Source organism: Narcine bancroftii, chromosome 3, assembly GCF_036971445.1.
Source record: "Narcine bancroftii isolate sNarBan1 chromosome 3, sNarBan1.hap1, whole genome shotgun sequence".
Taxonomy (NCBI): Eukaryota; Metazoa; Chordata; class Chondrichthyes; order Torpediniformes; family Narcinidae; genus Narcine; species Narcine bancroftii.
This window is the reverse complement of record NC_091471.1, coordinates 370846387-370867103: the sequence shown is the minus strand read 5'-3', so window position 1 is coordinate 370867103 and position 20717 is coordinate 370846387. Positions and strand designations below refer to the sequence as shown.

Here is a 20717-nt window from a genome sequence, read left to right as displayed (position 1 = left end):
AATTCCCTTTTATCGGGTTTTTTTAACCCATTCCAGACAGCAATACCTAACCATGGTCTGTTTGTCTTTCCCACGGGTTTTCCCCGCACCCCAATCAGATAGCATTAATCCTAACGAACTTTGCTTAGTTATCTGATTGTCCCGTCCTTCCTTAGGACTATTTCCCTTGCTACTCACACCTCCCATACTAACAAGTAAGTAAAATTTCTCTTACCAGGATCCTTAGCTATTCCTAGCGCGCTTCCTTAACGTCCTCCCGTCGTTTGTTCTCAATGCCTCTTCTCGGATATCACTTACTTCGTCCACTGACAAGTCACCCGCCGTCCGTGAGTCCAGCTGAATCAACCGGGGTGCACCTACCCTCGTCGTCGGGCACTCTGTCAGTGGAGGGAGTAGGATCCCGGAGGAGTCCCCATTTGTTAGAAACAGAAGTACCTTCACAGAAATTGCTCGAGACAAAAATTGAGAACAAAGAACATTTATTATACAACAATGCAAAGTTGGGTGCTTCCCCTTACCCTGGGAATACACACAGATACTGGGGCTCACCCAACTTTTATACATTTCATTTCAGTACAGAGATACCTTCCCCCCAACATTCTTCTGCCTCCTGGATTGGTTTAGCATTAGGTAATTCTGCCCACGTGGATTCTAACTTCTTATCAGTTTATGTGTCTTCCTGCAAACTTGTTAGCCAGAGAAGTATCATGTCTTTGTTCTTCACTCATTAATCAATCCCTAAGACTTGCTAAAGCTATCTACTTGTTTCCTGTTTTGAAGATCCTTAGTTTATTACACTTTTACAACCCTTCCTCTCATTCCAGTATCCCTTCACCTTAAGTTAACCCATAATACTTTATTCTTAATTGGCACTTGCTTGACTCCTAACATTCCAGTATCCCTTCACCTTAAGTTAACCCATAATACTTTATTCTTAATTGGCACTTGCTTCCAGTATCTCTGGACTCCTAACATTCCAGTATCCCTCACACAGTGGTTTCTGTGTTGATTTGATGGGTGAAAAGTGCAACAGCACACAGTGTGGAGAAACAAGGTAACACTGATGGAAGTTTCTGAATTTTTGCTCTTGATCAGATATCAATTTTACATGGTTATTGCATCCAGCATTGGTCACCTCTCCATTCCTGGCACAACAAATTCCAGGCCATTTCCTGCAGTTGTTATTTTCATTGCCTCATCCCAATTTTAACCAGACAACAATTTTAATCATTTCCCAACCCATGGAATACCAGTGATTATTTATTTCAGTTTTAAACCTCAATGTTAACATTTCAATGGAATATTATGTGAGAATAGACAACGGACTCGCCAAGGCAAATAGCGCCTTTGGAAGACTACACAAAAGAGTCTGGAAAAACAACCAACTGAAAAACATCACAAAGATTAGCATATACAGAGCCGTTGTCATACCCACACTCCTGTTTGGCTCCGAATCATGGGTCCTCTACCGGCATCACCTACGGCTCCTAGAAGGCTTCCACCAGCGTTGTCTCCACTCATCCTCAACATTCATTGGAGCGACTTCATCCCTAACATCGAAGTACTCGAGATGGCAGAGGCCGACAGCATCGAATCCACGCTGCTGAAGATCCAACTGCGCTGGGTAGGTCACGTCTCCAGAATGGAGGACCATCGCCTTCCCAAAATCGTGTTATATGGCGAGCTCTCCACTGGCCACCATGACAGAGGTGCACCAAAGAAGAGGTACAGGACTGCCTAAAAAAATCTCTTGGTGCCTGCCCCATTGACCACCACCAGTGGGCTGATCTCGCCTCAAACCGTGCATCTTGGCGCCTCACAGTTCGGCGGGCAGCAACCTCCTTTGAAGAAGACCGCAAAGCCCACCTCACTGACAAAAGACAAAGGAGGAAAAACCCAGCACCCAACCCCAACCCACCAATTTTCCCCTGCAACCGCTGCAACCGTGTCTGCCTGTCCCGCATCGGACTTGTCAGCCACAAACGAGCCTGCAGCTGACGTGGACATTACCCCTCCATAAATCTTCGTCCGCGAAGCCAAGCCAAAGAAAGAAATAACTGCTGATCAGAGATATATGTGGGAGCCATGTTAATAATGAACACTTAATCCCACTATAGAAAAGGGAAAGCATTAAGTCCAATTACTCACTGCTGCCTTTGTGTTTAATTTGAATTTACTAATGTAAAATAAATGGAATAATTATGCAGATACTCCTATTCATTTCAAAGATATTCTGTAAATAGGTTTCAGATTGCAAAATACTCTTCCCAATTTGTTCGAGTTAAAATGTTTAAAACTTTTAATGTTCTCGTGAACTCTATGTGAGCCTGAAAAGGAAGGTGAAGTTTCTCTACATCCAAGTCCTACACAGGATCATGTTTGCACCCACTTTATTGAATCAGTCTTCCAAATAACATTTATTATCATAGAATTTAGATGCTAATCCATTTTTTAGCTAGTATTCTGATTCCCTTTTTATCTTACAATGCAGTTTGCACAATCACAATCTTAGCACAAGGTTTGGAGCCAGACAAATTCACCTTCCCAGAGATGATTTTGTAGATTTTGCTGCACAATTGAAATGAGATCAAGGATAACTTAATGATGTCGAACCACTTTGTTTTCCATGAGGAATTAATGCAAATTTTTAATAGGTGAATGTGACAATGTGCTTCATTAATAATTTTCAAATAAACTAACTTTAAGTTTACAACGATGCTACCTGAGGTGGGTGTGCTTGTGGTTTAAAACTAGTCAAGTCACCTTTATTTATTGTTCATACCACACTCGCACGGTAAAGATTAAATAGTATTTCTCCAGGACCATGCAGCATATTTACATCAATATAAGTTCTTCTTTTCTTTGGCTTGGCTTCGCAGACAAAGATTTATGGAGGGGTATGTCCACGTCTGCTGCAGGCAGAAAAGAAGTTAAACACATTAAAACATTAAGACATATACAGTAAAAGTCCATAGTACACTATCCACACATGTTCTGGGAATTAAGAAGCCTGATGGCTTGGGGGAAAAAAACTGTTGCCCAATCTGGACGTAAGGACGCAAGTGCTACGGTACCTCCTTCCAGGTGGCAGAAGGGAGAACAGTTTACTTGAGGGGTATGTGGAGTCCTTAGCAATATTTATTGCCATTCACCTGCATTGAATGTTGTAGACATCCTTCATGGTAGGAAGTCATCCCACAATGATTTTTCCCCTGACTTCACTATCTTCTTTCTGTAGGGTCTTGCGGTCTGCGGAGGTGCGGCTTCCAAACCAGGCAATGATGCAGTTGCACAGGATGCTCTCAATACATCCTCTGTAGAATGTAGTGAGAATGGACTTTTCTCAGCCCTTGCAGGGAGTAGAGGCGCTGCTGGGCTTTCTTGGCCTTGGAGCTGGTGTTAAGGAACCAGGGGTGAGATTCTTTGGAAAGTGCACACCGAGGAACTTGATACTTGACCACCTCAATGGTCGAGTTGTCAATAGTAAGCGAAGCATTGCCCTCCTGAAGTTGACAGCCGTCTGTTTTGTTTTATTAATGTTCAGCTACAGGTTGTTAGCTCTGTAGTGGTCCGTTAGCAACTACACCTCATCACTGTATGCTGACTCCTCAATCTTGCTGTCGCCAGTGAACGATGTAGTTCGAGCTGTGTTTAGCTGTCAGCCCACAGCCCTGGGATGGGCACCCCCATTCTCAGTGTGATGGTTTTAGAAGTGCTGTTTCTGATCCACACTGCTTGAGGTCTCCCCATCAGGAAGTCAAGAATCCAATTGCAGAGGGAGGTGTTTAGACCCAGCAGCTCAACTTCCTTATCAGGTACTGAGCTATGATTGGGTTGAATGCCAAACTGAAGTAAATGAACAGCAGTCGAACATACACGTCCTTATTTTCCAGGTGGTTGAGGGCTAGATGGAGGGCATCTGCAGAGTGGTTGGATCTGTATGTGAACTGAGGGGGTCCAGTGACAGGGGCAGCAGGATGTGCGCCATGATTAGTCTCTCAAAGTACTTCATGACGATGGACATGAGAGCAGCAGGACATTAGTGATTGAGGCAAGGCCAAGATGACTTCTTCGGCACCGGGACAATAATGGCAGCTTTGAAGCACATTGGGACCACAGTGCTTCTCAAGAAGACATTGAAGATGTTGGTGAGAACATCTGCCAGCTGAGCCACACATCCCCTAAGCACTCTGCTGGGTGTATTGTCGGTCCAGCAGCTTTCTGTGGGTTGACCTTGCCTAACGCTCTCTTCACATTGGCTACTGCACGACACAGCACTTGATTTATTTGGAGGAGAGGTGGTCTTCTTCGCTGCCATGTCTTTCTTTTTGCCTCAAAATGCATGTACAAATTTTTCAGTACATCTGGGAGGGAGGCATCACCAGCACAGGCAGATGGTGGAGTCTTGTGGTTGGTGATATCTTGGATGCACTTCCAAGATTGTAACTTCTAGTTACTAATGTCACTTGCTATGCAACACTTGATGTTATAATATCTACAAGAAATATGGCTTTAATTTTTCTTTTAATTTTTGTTTAGGAATGTTCTTTTGGTTTTCATTGTTATTTCTCATAATCTGTTATTTCAGGACCTAAGAAAAGAGCCAGAAATAAAATTGGTAATGACACTGAATAATATCTGCACATTTAAAGCTATGCATTGCTGCCTACAGTTTTTTCAAATCCAGACGTATTCCCTTGAACGACCCTGCAGAACATTGTCTAGACTATCCTCTTGCATATTAACATATGGACATGATTGGTCAATGTCCTAGGTAAAATATGCAATCCTTAAAACACATTTTTTAAACAAGGGAAAGTATATTTCCAGCATACTATGGATGAATAAACACTTACTTAGCTTGTTTTTGAGAGTGCTTTTTAGTTGTTATTGGCAAAAGAAGATAAAATATAGCCCTCTGCTGTTAATTTTTTGCAGAACTAAAATCTCACAAACAACATCAGCACGTCAGGACAGAGATGAGGAAAAAAATTCTTCCATCAGGTGGTGAGTCTGAGATATTTCAGAGGGTTGTGGAGGCTCATCCATTACATATTGAAAAGAAATTGGGTGGTAACTTGGTAAATTGGGTTAGTAACTATGCAGAAGATACTTAGATAGGTGGCATTGCGGATAATGAAGAAGGTTTTCAAAGCTTGCTGAGGGATTTGGGGATGTTGGAAGAGTGGCCTGAAAGTTAGCAAATGGAGTGTAATGCTGACAGATGTGAATGTTACATTTTGGTAGGATTAATCAAAATAGGACGTACATGGTGAATGGAAGGGCATTAAATAATGCAATCTATGAACAATGGTACACAGTTCCCTGAAGGTGGATTCTCAGGTGGATAAGGTAGTGTGACAGAATATAGATATGTTTTGGGGAGATAAATTGGGGCAGGGTTTATTAGTGTAGGTCACATACAAGCACTTTAAAACAGATCTTATTTAAAATACTGGAGCTCTGCTCATGCGAGACATGTTGGGGCCCAATAGACTTTGCAAAAGCTTTGGAAAGTGCCCAAGAGACTTCACTAATGGATTGTTGTTTACAAAAGGGCAACAGGTGAAAGAACTTGTCAGAGCCGTATTGTGTCTGGAGTGGAACTTGCTGTTCGCAGAGGGTCACGTGGTTTTGCAAGCAGAGAGAGTAAAACAGGTTTTTCTCTCAGAGAGAGAGCGAGAGATCAGTTCTACAGTTTTACAGTCAGCAGCAGTAACTGGAACTGGAAAAGGACGGCAAGCTTGTGGAAAACCCCATTTGGAAGAAAGGTTGTGAGTGCTTAGTTCAGCCTGGTCAAAGCCCTTGTGGTTCATGCAAGAGGAGAGCACTGGCTGTCTAAGGTTTCACTTGGAATAAAAGAAACAAAAAGGCTGACCTGAAAGAAAGAGGTTATCATCTGGAGAACCCTGAGGGGGCAAGTTTCTTCGGCAAGACATTGAAGTGGCTGATTAAAAAAAGGAATCAGTAGTGGGTGTCCAGCGAACAACAAATCTCTCTCTGAAAACCAACAAGAATCTCCCTGAATTGGGTATAGCACCAAAGGCTGCTGAACTTTAGAAATGTTCAATTCTGTGCACGGTATAAGAATTGCCTGGAACCAGTGAACTTGAAGGAATGAGAAGTGAAATTGGACTGTGAATCAAAGAACTTTTCTGAACTTACACACATACATTACATACACATGCACTTAGAATTAGAATGGGGTTGTTAGTTAAGTCAATAGTGATAAGTTAAAGTGTGATATTGTTTTCATGTTTAAAGAGAATTAAAAGCAACTTTTGTTTAAGTCACCATTTGACTTGGTGACAAATGCATTGAAATTCTTCTTCCATGCACTTATCCTAGCCACAGGGATTTGGGAATGTAAAGCATCACTGCCAGTGGAATTGCTAATTTGCAGCTCCTTGGTTTAATCCTGACCTATATAATGATCCGCATGTTCCACTGGGTGAGCCTATGGGCTCCCACCTCTCAATGACATTACGGCTACATGAAAATGGAAAAGGCCATTATGTCATACCCATTGACTGTCTTCTCATTTGTAAGACTATCACCAACAAATATTTATCTGTTTCTGTCAATAGTATTTATATCAAAACAGAAAATATTGGAAATATTCAATTAGTCAGGCAGCGCGTGTGGAGAGAGAACCAGTCAAAATATAGGTTTTGTTATAGTGCTGTGTAACACTGAGAAAGGAGTCTGACTTGAGTGGCGTCCAGTTGGAAAACTCTTTACTTGTTCACATGCATGTTTGAAGCATTTCTCCCAGGAACCCCCCCATGTGCTGCAATCAGAGCCCTCCCAATTGCTGACATCAGTGGTTCACTGCAACTTTCTGAGCCGGTTCGAACTGTGCTTAGGCGAACTGTCACATGCACCCCCCCCCCCCCCCCCCCCACCCCTTCCACAGAACTGGTGATCAAAGCTGAAATGTCCTGCGTCTGCTCTGGTTGTTTGGGCTTTGCAGTGTGGGCACTGTTACTGGTCAGCCAAGGTCTATGTGTGCTGGGTTGAGGCGATCAATGGTGAATGTCTCTTCACGTCTGCCAGTGTCCAGGATGCAAGTCATGCTGTTGTGGCATACGACCTTGAACAACCCCTCATAGGTGGTCTGTGCGTGCCTCTCCAGACAAAGACTCACTCACAGCCCTGTAAGTCCTTAGGCACAAAGGGTGTCATAGTGCCATGGCAGGATATTGGAATCAGGTCCAGTTTACCGAGCCACTCACACGCTTGTTGAGAACCTCTGATGGTGCGTCTTCTTGCCCTCCAGCTGCGGGCACAAACTCTCCAGGCACCATGAGCGAGGCACCATATATTAGCTCTGCTGACGAAGACCAAGTCCTCTTTGGGCACTGTTCGTATATCAAGCAGCATCCAGGGTAGTTCGTCTAGCCCGTAGAGGCATGCCATCGGAGCCGCCTTTAAATGCCTGTGGAAGTGCTCAACCAGGCCATCCAACCATGGGTGCTAGGCCGTTGGGCAGTAGCGCTGTGTTCCCTGGTCCAATGGCAATGTCTTCCAGGCGAAGGCCCGGGACTGTAGTCCTGTATGCTGGGATTTCAGTGTCCTGGCATGAGGTTCAGCTAGTGCTGTGTAGTCCATCCCAGAGATGGGGAATGCACCATTTACACGGAGGCACGTGACAGTGTGATGACAACCACATTGTTCTTCCCGGAAATGTGTGTTATCATGATGGTAAACTCCGAGACATGAGAGGTAGCATTGTTGGCAGGATGACCATGGGACCGACGCTTTGGCAAAGGCGAAGGTTAGGAGCTTGTGATCAGTGAAGACTGTGAACTCCCTTCCTTTGAGGAATACTGAAAATGCTGGATGGCCAGATACAGGTCTAGCAGCTCCTTGACAAAGGCGCTGTATTTGACCTCCAGGGTAATAGGTGCTGATTGAAGAACACCAGGTGGAATCGAATATGTGGTTTAATGCGGGTGGATGTTACTGAGGGTATTGGTGATAATTTTGATGGAATGGGGGGTGGGGGGGTTGCAAATGAAATGATCCTAGATTTGCCTTCATTTAGTTGCAGAAAGTTTTGATCATCCAACTCTTTGTCCTGCAGACACTAGATGAGGCTGGTTATCTTTGCTTGGTCATTGGGCTTCAAAGGGAGATTGGGCTGGGTGTCATCAGCATAGCAGTGCACGGAGATGCCGTATTTTTGGATCATATGGCCGAGGGGAGGCACGTACAAGGAGAAGAGAATGGGGCCAGAATAGATCTTTGTGGGACACCACAGGATAGGGTAGCAGGCAAGGATGAAAATTTGCCCACATTGACTGAGAAAGTCGTATCACTGAGATATGATTTAAACCAGTTCAGGGCTGTGCTGTTGACACCGACCCTCTGCTGGAGGCGATCTATTAAAATGGCACGATCCACAGTATTGAACGCTGCGCTAAGGTCCTGGAGAATTAGAATGACGGAGCTTCCTGAGTCAGTGGCGAGGAGCAGGGCATTGTGTACTCTTGGTCGGGCTGACTGAAATTTTTTGGATCTCTTGTTTGGATGTAGGTAGGGCAACAATTGGATAGGAACAAGTGTTTTGAGGACCTTTGACAGGAATGGAAGTTTAGAAACCAGTTTGTAATTTTTGGGTGTGGAGGGGTCCAGGTTGGGAGTTTTCAGGAGGGGCTGGACCACAGCACACTTGAAACAAATTAGAACTGCCCCAGTGATGGGGGATCTGTTAATAATAGAGGATGCCAGAACCTGCTGCATCGAAAACATCCCTCAGGAGGGAAGTGGGGATAATATCGAGGAGACAGGCTGTCGGCTTCATAATCTTTCTATGGGTGGGTAGTGTGAGTGGGCTAAAACAGTCCAGGTTGGATGAACAGCGCTGTGGTCCAGTCAGATTGTGGGTGGAGGGGAGAATGTTGATCCTGATGTTCTCAACTTTGAGATAGGGAGCCTATTTTAAAAACTGCAGTACCAGGGATGGCCACACTGTGGCGCAGTGGATGTTCGGAAGTGTGTCTGAATGATTAAAGGGTATGTCTGTGGTGGTACATTATTCTTTGGCTTGGCTTCGCGGATGAAGATTTATGGAGGGGTGAAGTTCACGTCAGCTGCAGGCTCGTTTGTGGCTGACAAGTCCGATGCGGGACAGGCAGACACGGTTGCAGCGGTTGCAAGGGAAAATTGGTGGGTTGGGGTTGGGTGTTGGGTTTTTCCTCCTTTGTCTTTTGACAGTGAGGTGCGTTATTACACCACTATAAACTGGTGGAGACCCATCCCCCCTTATTCTGGCCTAGGCTTGCACAGAGGCAAGACCTAACTGTATACATTAGTCTATTAAAATTATAGTTTTACCTGCACTCTGCTTTGTGTGATTTGATGCTTGTCGCCATCAGTCACGTTTATTTTGGTGGGAAATTCATCTCATGGTGTGGAGGTGGTGGGTGCTGCCATGTATGGGGGGGGAATGGGTGTTGTTGTGTATGAGGGGAGGGGGAGGAGTTGGGTGCTGCTGTGTATGGGGGCGAGGGGGTGGGTGCTGCCGAGTATGGGAGATGGAGGGGGGCTTCTGCCGTGTATGAGGGGAGGGGAGGGGTTGGTTGCTGCTGTGTGTGAGTGGTGAGGAGGGGATGGGTGGGCACTGCCATGTATGGGGGTGGTGGGTGGGTGCTGCCATGTATGGAGGGGAGAATGGGGAGTGCTGCCATATGGGGGGGGAGTGGGTGCTGTTGTGTATGAGGAGAGGGGGAGGTGTTGGGTACTGCCATGTATGGGGGTGGTGGGTGGGTGCTACCGTGTATGGGGGGTTGGGTCCTGCCATATATGGGGGAGAGGGGGTGCGTGGGCGCTGCTGTGTAGGAGGGAGAGGGTTGAGTCTGCCATGTATGGGGGGGTGGGACTGGTGTGGGGGGGGCGGTTGGGCGGGTAACCAAATAAATTCTCCATGAGCTGCGAAAGTTGAAACGATGGGCGATGTGCCCATGTCAATATCACGTGGGACTTGGTTCTCCTCCGAGCTTCATGAACCTGTAGCTTCATCAGAGGCAGAAATGGGCAGGTCGGTTCGTGCAAGGCCAGAACATAACCCTCGTCCTGCGTAGGAATCTGGTGCTGCCTCGAGTAAAGAAACCAGCTCCTGATGTGACCAGCCAGATGCTCCTGGCAGTATCCTGTAAGATACTAATGGCACACAACATCTTTGGCTTCCAGTCAGACAATATTGCAGACCAGGCAATGAGTTCCTATTTTTTAAATTCTTACACTTCCAGAAATTAGAAGGCAATTCAGTAGAGAAGATTGTTAGTTAAAATAATTGGTATCGGTTTGTGGGGATGAATCACAGTCCAGCGCAGGAACAAAGCCTTCAATCCACGTCTGTGCCCAACACGATGCCTAAACTAAACTAAAACTCTGCTGCCTGCACTCATTCATATCCCTCCATTTCCTGTGTTACGAGCCCGGAGGACCCGAAAACCCAGCAGCAATAGATATTCATCAAGACAAATGGTGACTTAAACAAAAATTGCTTTTAATTATCTTTAAATATGAAAATAGAATCACACTTTAACTTATCACTGTGGACTTACTTAACCTAACTTAACCCCTTTCTCATTCTAAGCGCACGTGTATGTCATGTGTGTGTCAGTTCAGAAAAGTTCTTTGATTCACAGTCCAATCTCACCTCTCATTCCTCCAAGTTCACTGGTTGCAGGCAATTCTTATACTGTGTCCAGTATTTAACATTTATAAAGTTCACCAGGCTTTGGTGCTTGAAAGGTAAATGGTTACCGCGCAGGAAGGTTCTTGTCAGTTTTCAAAGGGAGGCTTGTTGTTCCAGGACCTTCACATCTGATTCCTTTTTAATCAGCCACTCTTGCTGATGAAATTTGTCCCTTTTGGGTTCTCCAGATGATAACCTCTTTCTTTCAGGTCACCACAGGGTTCCTTTTTGTTTCTCTTCTTCCAAGCAAAACATTAGGCAGCCAGTCCTCTCTTTTTGTATGAACCACAAGGGCTTTGAACAGGCTGTCTTCCAAATGGGGTTTTCCACAAGTTTGCCAGCTTGTCCTTTTCCAGTCCCAGCTGCTGTTGCTGGCTGTAACACCGTAGAAATGAATCTCTCTCTCTCTCTCTCTCTCTCTCTCTCCCTCTCTCTCTCTCTCTCTCTCTCTCTCTCTCGCTCTTGCAAAGACTGTTGGCCCTGACATGTCTAGCTTGAGCAGAGCTCCAGTATTTTAAATAAGATTTGTTTTGAAGTGTTTGTATGTGACCTGCACTAAAACCTGCCCCAATTTATCTCCCAAAAACATATCTATATACTCTGTCACACCTGCTTGTTCGTGTCTATCTAGAAGCCTCTTAAATGCTCATATTGCATCTGTTTCCACCATAACCCCTCTCAATCCATTCCAGACAATAACTACTGTGTAAAAAGACAACCTGCATATCTTTAAACACACCCTCAAAATTGAAATGGAATTTGATGTAAACTGAGAACTTCAAATTATTTCAGTATATATAAAAGCACTCAATTCTTTACAGAGCTAATTCAGAGGTTTGTAAATGCTATTCTGTTCTTCTAACTTATTAATTAAATTTATAAAGACTCAATATATATTCCTGGATTAGCATTGATCTCTGTAAATGCATCTGATATTGCTTTTAATGCTCAATATAACTGCAATAACACTTGTAATCCTGCTGTAAGATTTCTGAACTTTTTTCCTCAGTCATTTCAATTAATAAACAGTTCAGAAACGTTTTAGTGGGTGTGAATCCTAAAAAATCCTTAAAAATCCATTGAATATTAACAGGAAGGGACAATCTAATTTGTATTCATGGTGTCTGGCAATATTTGTAAATACTGTAATGACATAATTTCTTGCTTCCCTGATTTGTGCTAGTTTTTTGAAAAGAAGGGTTGAATCCTTCTGTCATTCATTGTCAATTTGTATCCAACATTCCAGATTCACTGGTCGATGTGCAATGACAAGGTCAGATTTAGTCAGCTTTATATGCACCACACAGTCCACTGCACAAAATAATTGGAAGTTCTGCCTTCAGCTCTTCTTCAGGACAACCTTTATTTGCAATTTTATTTATTTTGTGGCGCAGTCATATCATTGAAAAATCCCTCTAAAGTAGTCATCTTTTCAAAATCCTCCTGTTGTTAGCAACAATGAAATAAATCTACCCTTGCTAACAAAAAATGGTTACTTCTAGGTTAGTTGAAGGTTCTGGCAGGGCTGGGAAATTACTTGTTGACAGAACAAGTTGGAAGTAGGTAATATTCTGATGAGGCATGTTTGATGTATTACTTTAAGGAAATATTCTCTGAAACAAATTATTATTTTTATTCTAAGGAGATGCTCATTACTCTTTAGGGTGGCACATTGGGGTAGCGGTTAGTGCAATGCCTTGACAGGGCCATAAATCGCGACTTGGGTTCGAATCCCGTGCTGTCTGAGTGGATTTTTCCCGGGGCTTTCGTTTCCTCCCACCATTCGAAATGGACTGGGGGTTGTAGGTTAATTGGGTGGCATGGGCTCGTGGGCTGAAATGGCCTGTAACCATGCTATATGTCTAAATTTCTTTCATGACTGTTTTGGAAATATAAATGATTACTTGCATGGATCTGAAGTCTGAACATAATGATACAATTTGAAAATAAAGTACAATTTTAATAATTGATTATTGTTTCATAATTTACAAATTAGCACTAAGCCTAAATACTGTATAAACGTTGAGATGCAAATTAATAATTTGAGTTATTTGATAATTATAATTGCTGTGATTTTTCTTTTATATGTTTCTCATCTAAATTTAGAGCAGCATTTCATTTGATTGAAGTCTTGGATTTGAACATTGTCTCTGCATGAATATTACATAAAAAATATAAAAACTAGACAATACATGGAAAATTGTCCTTAATTCTATGTCGGAAATATGTGAAAGCAGGCAATAAGGAAGATAATACTGGACTTTAGAGTTTCTGGTGGAATGGGCTGTTGTGTGATGAGACATTTTGACATGTAATTATGTGTAAACGAATCTCAGGGTTGGATGTGACAATAGCTCTGAAATCTGAAAGCAGGGAGAAACTGGTATGTATTTAACCAAGGTCAAGAGCACCCATAGATGTTTGCACAAACATAAGGGCATTTTGGAGCTCAATAATGTATGCAGGATCATGGATTACGATGCAATCTCACAACTCCAGTGGTCCAGGTTCAACCCTATACTTCAGCTTTACTTGCAATGGCTTTCATGTTTTCCCCTGTGACCATGGGGCTTTCCTCCAAATGCTTTGGTTTTCTCCCACATGCCAAAAAAGTTCTGCTTGATAAATTGTCCACTGTTAATTGCCCCTAGCATTGAGGTAAGTGGTAAAATCTGGAAGGGTTGGGAATATTTGGAGAATAAAATAGTTCGGGGTGAAATTAATGTAAACGTATTGATGTGGATTTAATGAACCACGGAATCTGATTCAAAGCGGTGCCTTTCTATAAGTCCCTAAGATTTCTTTTAAAAGTAGAGGCTTCAAATGCAAAAGCCAGGATGTTCTGCCAAATGTGCAGAGACATGAGTTTGGCTCAGCTATAACCTTCCCCACACTTTCGGAAGAATATGAAAACACTGAAAGTTTTAATCAAAATACTTGGAAAGATATGAGATCATAACTGCATGGAAAGACTGAAGAAACAGAAGTTATTCTACTTGGAGCACCGAAGTCTATAGAGTGTTGGTCGAGCTGTATTAGATTATAGATTGTAAAGGCTGAGTAATCAAAGACTATTGAAGGATGAAAGGGGCCATAAAGTTCAAGCTGGCAAATAGGGGGAAGAAGGTTGAGATAATGAATGGTTTTCAGTTGGAATGGAATAACTGATTCAATGGTCATTAAAAAAAAACTTTATATGGTGGAAAACTGAAAAGAAAAATAATGCTGCAAGTACTCAGGTCAGGCAAGACCTGAAGGGAGCGAGAAATTGAAGAGATGAAAGGTAATTTTCCAGCAAATTTAACTTTGTGGTTAACGTGACTAATCTGCTGAGTATTTCTGGTGGTTCCGATGGATTTCAAAAATAAATTGGATAAGTAACAAAAAAACCAAGGATTTGGGGACAGAGTAGAGGAATGGGAAAAATGTGATTGGCCTTTGAAATGACTTACATGGACATGATGGGTTGAGAAGTCTCCTTCACTGGTGTACAAGTATATGCACACAAGGATCTGCTCTAAATACTTCAGAAAACACAAACAATATATTCAACCCATACTGGAATTACGCATCCTTTTTATAAAATTATAGATGAAGCCAGATAACAGAGTGAAAGGAAAAATGATCAGGAACAGCACTTTGGCACCATCTGCAAAGAAGGAAATTCCTTGCACAGATGATGCTGAGTGTTTCTGACTCTTGAAACAGTAGGATAATTAAAAATAAAATAGATAAGGGATTATGAAAGAGATGTTGCAGGCCAAACTAGCGTCAGTTCTATCATTCAGTGGAATCATGACTGATCATCATCAATTCCACTTACTCCTCCTAATTCCCAAACTCCCAAAATTTCCTTTGTGCTCTAAAATATGTTAGTGGCAGTTTTGAATATGTTCATCAACTGATCACCAACAGTCTTCCGAGACTGGAAATCCCAAAAGAAATTCAGTCTTGAACTAAAGACTCCCCCACCCCCCCAACAGTTTTTAAGGACTGATTTTCTATCCTAACACTATTCCCTACTCTAATGTTCCAGCCGTGGAGTCACCACTCAAAATTGACCTTCTTCAGTTTTGTTCGGGGTCCAATAACATGGATAGGAATCAGCATGAGGTCCTGAAGAGGAAATATAGGGAGTTAGGAAAAAAGTTAAAAAGCAGGATCTCAAAGGTGGTAATCTCAGGATTCCTGCCTGTGCCATATACTAGAGGGGGTAGAAACAAGAAGTTGTGGCAGATGAATGTGTGGCTGGAGAGTTGGGATAACATATGAGGAATGTTTTATCAGCTCTTGGACTGTAGTTGTTGTATAGAAGATCTTAGTTGTGGTCCAATCACTGGGGGAGTTTAAGGAGGAGATTGACAGGAATCTAATTAGTCAGAATATCGAGGGATATGGGGGTAAAGTCCAGAAACTGGAACTAGATGTGAGAACATTTATCTCAGGGTAGAGTTGTGGAGTAGACTTGATGGGCCAAATGGCCTACCTCTGTTCCTTTGTTTTGTGGTCTTGTGAATGCCAGGCTAGTGTGTCATTTTGTACAGCAAGCTGCATTCCGGGATCAAAACAGGCGGGCGTAAAACATATGTGCACAATTTAGAAGAGTGTAGGAAAATTTTTACATAATTGAATAAAACATACATACACAATTTATTAAATAGCGTAGGGAAAATCGTAACGGGAACAAACAGGGAAGAACATTAAACAGAGCACAATTACTAATTCACACAGGTGATACAGACATTTGCACGTTATATACAGGGATTCTACACACACCCCCTTCCCCGAACCCCTGGTCATTGGGAAGCAGCTCTTGTACACACAGTACCCACAGGGTTATACACACGCTCTTGGACCCATGGTTGTAGTGAGCAGCGGCTCTACTGTAAGTATTGATTATAACAATGGCTTTCAAACTTTCTCTCCACCCACATCCCACCTTAAGCAATCTCTTCCTAATTACAGAGAACCGATGGCATATGAAATACTTAAAGTGGTATGTGAGTGGAAAGAAAATGTAAACTACTGGTCTAAAATACTTTGATATATAGCAGTACTATGGCTCAACTTCAGTGCAGTGCACACCTTAACCGTGACCCTTTCAAATGACGTACACATTAGAGACTTAGCTTGGTGTGGTGTCCGGGGCTATCACCACCAAGTTGGGAGGGAAGGGGGTTTATATGCCCGTGAGTCTTGTACGTTGTCAAAAATGGTACACATACACATCTTTTCCTGTCCTGGTCCAGACTTGCCAAATCACACTTTATACACTTTTATTCGGCACTGTGACTAATGTATTTGATGGCATATAAAACCCCCATTTTTCCTAAAAAATCTCTTCAAAAAGCCCCCTGGGTCTTGTATGTGAAGTTTGCATTTTTGAAAGGACAAACCAAGAAAGGACACACATGGTGAATGGTCTGGCACCGAGGAGTGCGGTAGAACAGAGAGACCTAGGAATACAGATACATAATTCCCTGAAAGTGGCGTCAGAGGTGGACAGGGTTGAAAAGAGAGCTTTTGACATATCGGCCTTCATAAATCAAAATATTGAGTACAGGAGTTGTGATGTTATGATAAAGTTGTTTAAGACATTAGTGAGGCCAAATTTAGGATATTGTAAGCAGTTTTGGTCACCAAACTGCAGAAAAAATATTCGTAAGATAGAAAGAGTGCAGAGAAGATTTACTAGGATGTTGCATGGACTTCAGGAACTGAGTTACAGGGAAAGGTTACACAGATTAGGATATTATTCCCTGGAGAATAGAAGAATGAGGGAAGAATTGACAGGTATTTAAAACTATGTGGGGGATAGACAGAGTAAATGTAGATGGACTTTTTCCATTGAGGGTAAGTGAGATGTAAATCAGAGGACATAGGTTAAGAGTGAAAGGGGAAAAGTTTAGGGGAACCTCTTTCCAAAGAGTGATGGGAGTGTGGAATGAGCTGTTAGCTCATTAACATTTAAGAAAAATTTGGACAGGTACATGGTTGGGAGGGCTATGGAGGGCAATGGACTGGGTGTAGGTCAGTGGGACTTGGCACAAAAAATTGTTCGGCACAGACTAGAAGGGCTGAATGAGCTTGTTTCTGTGTGTAGTGTTCTATGGTTCGATGGTCTCGTTTCTAGCTCTCTTATTTGTATAATTCAAACCCACCAGCATCAATTTTTAATGTTTTAACAGTTTTCATTAACATAGCCTGAATTATCAATCCTCTGCTACCACCATCACACTCTGTCTGTTTCTGTTATAATCTCCTTGATTTAACCCAAATTATTAATGTATTTCAAGTAAGGATGGTTTTTTTTACCCATTTGTAGAATAAATATTTTTAATTGTTTTCCAGATGCAATCACAAACAATTGCAACCATGATTATTCTCTTCAGATTTACCCTGTTCAGAGGCATCCATCACTTTACTAGTTTAGTAACCTACCTAATGTCTTGGGTATTTTATTTGCCAGATTCTCATGGAGTCTATTAAAAGAGTACCCCACCTCTTTCCCCTGGCCCATGAATTGAAACCCTCGTCTTCTTTCATTCATGCATCTGAGCTTCTAAACTTTTTGCCCGAGTCTATTTCCACATCATTCAGGTAATATTCCTGACATTACCTTACAATTCCCCTCTACTTCTTAAAAGTCCTTTGATTAAAAACATCTCTGCATCTTTTGCTGGCTCCTTCTCCTCCTTTCCAGCTATGAGATGATGTTCTAACCAAGGCCCCAACAGTCAGTACAACATTTGGGACCTGGTTCAAGCTGAAGAGAACAAAGTCCATTTGGGTTCCTATGCTATCCACTATTACAGCCATGTCCCTTCCCCCCCATCAACTTTACAGGCTTCCTGCACTTCAATCTTTAGTCTCACCCACACTATCAGGATGTGCATGTAACTACTAAACTGGAGTAGGTGGGTGGAACTTGTTGCCACAGGTGGCTGTGGAAGCGAGGATGTTGGGTGTATTTAAGGCAGAGATTGACAGGTATTTGATTAGTCAGGGCATCAAGGGTTACAGGGAGAAAGCAGGGGAGTGGGACTGAGGTGGAGGATGGATCAGCTCATGATTAGAATGATGGTGCAGACGTGATGGGCCAATGGACCTACTTCTATATCTTGTGAAAACCACAATAAACAATAATGTTGGTCAGAATACCTGGGTAATTGTACTGCTGAGATTTTTGAAAGCTTTTGGTGATAAGGCCCCATAGTTGCCTGTTGCAGATCAGATGGTTAGAGTGGAGGCAAGCACGAATTACCCTGTTACCAATACATGGAGGTCCAGGTGATTTTATTGCATCATCCTCCCTCATCTCCCCAAAGGGGGTGATGATGATTTGGTTAACAAGTTAGAAGTGGGATAGAAGGTCACAAAGAGCTGGTGAAGGGCATTCATTCAATCAATTGAATGAGAAGTAAAATATAAGATGTAAGAACTTGTTTGTGTGGCCTGGACCTGTTCTTTCTGTCCCCTGATTGTGCTCTGGGGTCTCCTTCCTATTTTCAGTTCCTGGCAGAAAGCTGTATTGACTCCACTGCTCAGGTCCTCTGCCTTGTTCCTCTGTTCACATTCAGTAGTTACAGTGAGAATGCCAGAAGCTGTTAGGCAATTTTCACTTCCTGCCATTAGTGAAACTGAAAAAACAACCCACTCTCAATTTAATTGTAAACTTCATGAAATTGTGGATTAAGTACCCACAAAACTTCTCACTAAGATCACAAAAATTGCAAATAAAAGTCTAGAAGTGCAATTTTAAAATGAGGAAATTGTTCTTAGATTTTTGAGAAATAATATTTAGCTCAGAAGGAGAGGAAGTGCACGGTTCAGCATGTATCATTCTCTTCAAGACCAGTTAAGAGTTTTCTATTTGACGCTGAAATATAACAATAGCATTTCAAGAATTTAGATTTGGCTCATTCCATGAGAACATGACAAATAAATGCAGAATAAATTTCCAGAGCTTCATGTCAATGTCAAATTTCAGTCTATATTCTGTAATTGTCCTTTTGGACATTATTATTTAAGAAGTTAATAGAAAGAACTTGGTTTAACTACTGATCCTTCCAATTACTGACAATTCTGAAGATGGCACTGGTGGTAATTTTTAGAAAACGTGCTCAATATCATGGATTTACTCCTTCTTTGCTTTAAAATTTTGATGCCAATCACTAACCTAATGAGTGGAGTGTTTCCATGGATATGACTTACGTGGATTTCCAGAATTAATTTTCTAAAACTTGTATCAATAGTGATGCAAATGAAAGGACTCAGAATTATTTAACTTTCCATTGTTAATGATTTGGGATGGAACAAGTGGTGATGCCTGGTGTGGGGACTGGAGCCTCAACACTTCATTCCATGTGTCAGTTCCATGGATAAAGAGCAAGGATTTGGCTTCAGGTTAGAAGATGCATTGAACTAGGTGGATATAAGCAGAGTGAATGTTTCAAGTCATCCACAGAGGATCTTTTGATGAAGAACTTTGACCTGAAATATTAGCTTTGCTTTTCTCTCTGCAGATTCTGCCTGACCTTCCTTAGTGTTTTCCCTATTTTCTTTTTTGTTAGTCACCTATTGTCCAAATATTGCTGCAAACATCTTCAACTCTTTCATATCTCCCACTTGTTCATTGTGCAGTTTCGTCAGTGACATCTTCATCCTGCAGAAAGTTCACAGGGCTCCAAGTCACATCTCCATTGCAGTGTTAAATTATGGATGAGCTTAAATCCACTCTGAGGAGGTAGTAATGCACATAGCCCATTTATGTATCACAATTATTGTGCCTCGGCCTCACAGAAGCTATGATCCAGTTCTCAAACAGTTGGTTCACAATTTGTAGGTTTATTAGAGGAGTCACAAAACAAATAATTTGGGAATACAGCTCGTCTCCAAGTTTTTATTGCCTTTGATTTCAACTGCAGGAGCAAATGAGGAGCTTGTGTATGATATCGAAATGCAAAAGCAGCTGGCAGGAATGCTGGAACAGATTTAACTGAGCACTGATGGTGATCATGTAAATGTCATGTTCTAATAGAGCGGAGTTCATGGAAATTTATGAAAATAGACATGTCTGATAGAGCACGTGGGCCTATCCTGCTGCATCCTCAATGATAGAAAAAGTGCTGAAAACCTTCCTTTTAGTAAACGGGGTATCAGTAATTTACTTCGTTTTGCACTGATTGATGAAATTGTTGACCTCAGCAACAGTCAGGAGGTAAATGAAGGCAAAGATATTCATCTTTGTTAAGATGATGGTGTTCATAATGAGACCACTTTCCCAGTGTTTTCACTCTGTTTTATTCCTTGCTCTTGCCAAAGTCGCATTGCCAGGAAGCATCTCCAGTAAATGAAAGCACATCAATGAAAAGCTTGTAAGATTTGAAAGGTTGTACAACATTTCAAGTAATTTCAAATTGATGCCAGTGAAACCCAGGTCTCTGGAAGATTAGGAATGAGCTGCCTTGTGATTTGTACTTTGTGTGGCTTTTGATGAAGGCAGGAATTAGACAATTAAGTTACATGCAAATGATGTTGAACTTGATGGAAGTTCCCTGGATGGAATATTTTAAATTCTCCATCTATTTCTGGTATAAATGTTGTTTAAATAATTCAAAAGTAAAACATAAAAATCTGCGGACACCCAGGTTGAAGTAAAAACACAATCCTGGAGAAGCTCAGCAGGTCAAATATTGGACGTTATCTTCTTTGGCTTGGCTTCGCGGACGAACATTTATGGAGGGGTAATGTCCACGTCAGCTGCAGGCTCGTTTGTGGCTGACAAGACCGATGCAGGACAGGCAGACACGGTTGCAGCGGTTGCAAGGGAAAATTGGTGGGTTGGGGTTGGGTGTTGGGTTTTTCCTCCTTTGTCTTTTGTCAGTGAGGTGGGCTCTGCGGTCTTTTTCAAAGGAGGTTGCTGCCCGCCAAACTGTGAGGCACCAAGATGCACGGTTTGAGGCGAGATCAGCCCACTGGTGGTGGTCAATGTGGCAGGCACCAAGGGCTT

General features: G+C 42.3%; 1 protein-coding gene across 3 annotated transcripts in view; it reads left to right on the top strand.

Annotated features, from left to right (window-relative positions):
- The window catches only part of LOC138759603 (uncharacterized), a 374892-nt gene that overhangs the window by 258706 nt on the left and 95469 nt on the right, over positions 1 to 20717 (top strand). For all 3 annotated transcript variants that reach the window (XM_069930320.1, XM_069930319.1, XM_069930317.1), the window contains exon 12: positions 4939 to 5007. In XM_069930320.1, coding sequence (XP_069786421.1) covers positions 4939 to 5007 — 69 coding nt within the window. The remainder of the gene's footprint in view (positions 1 to 4938; positions 5008 to 20717) is intronic.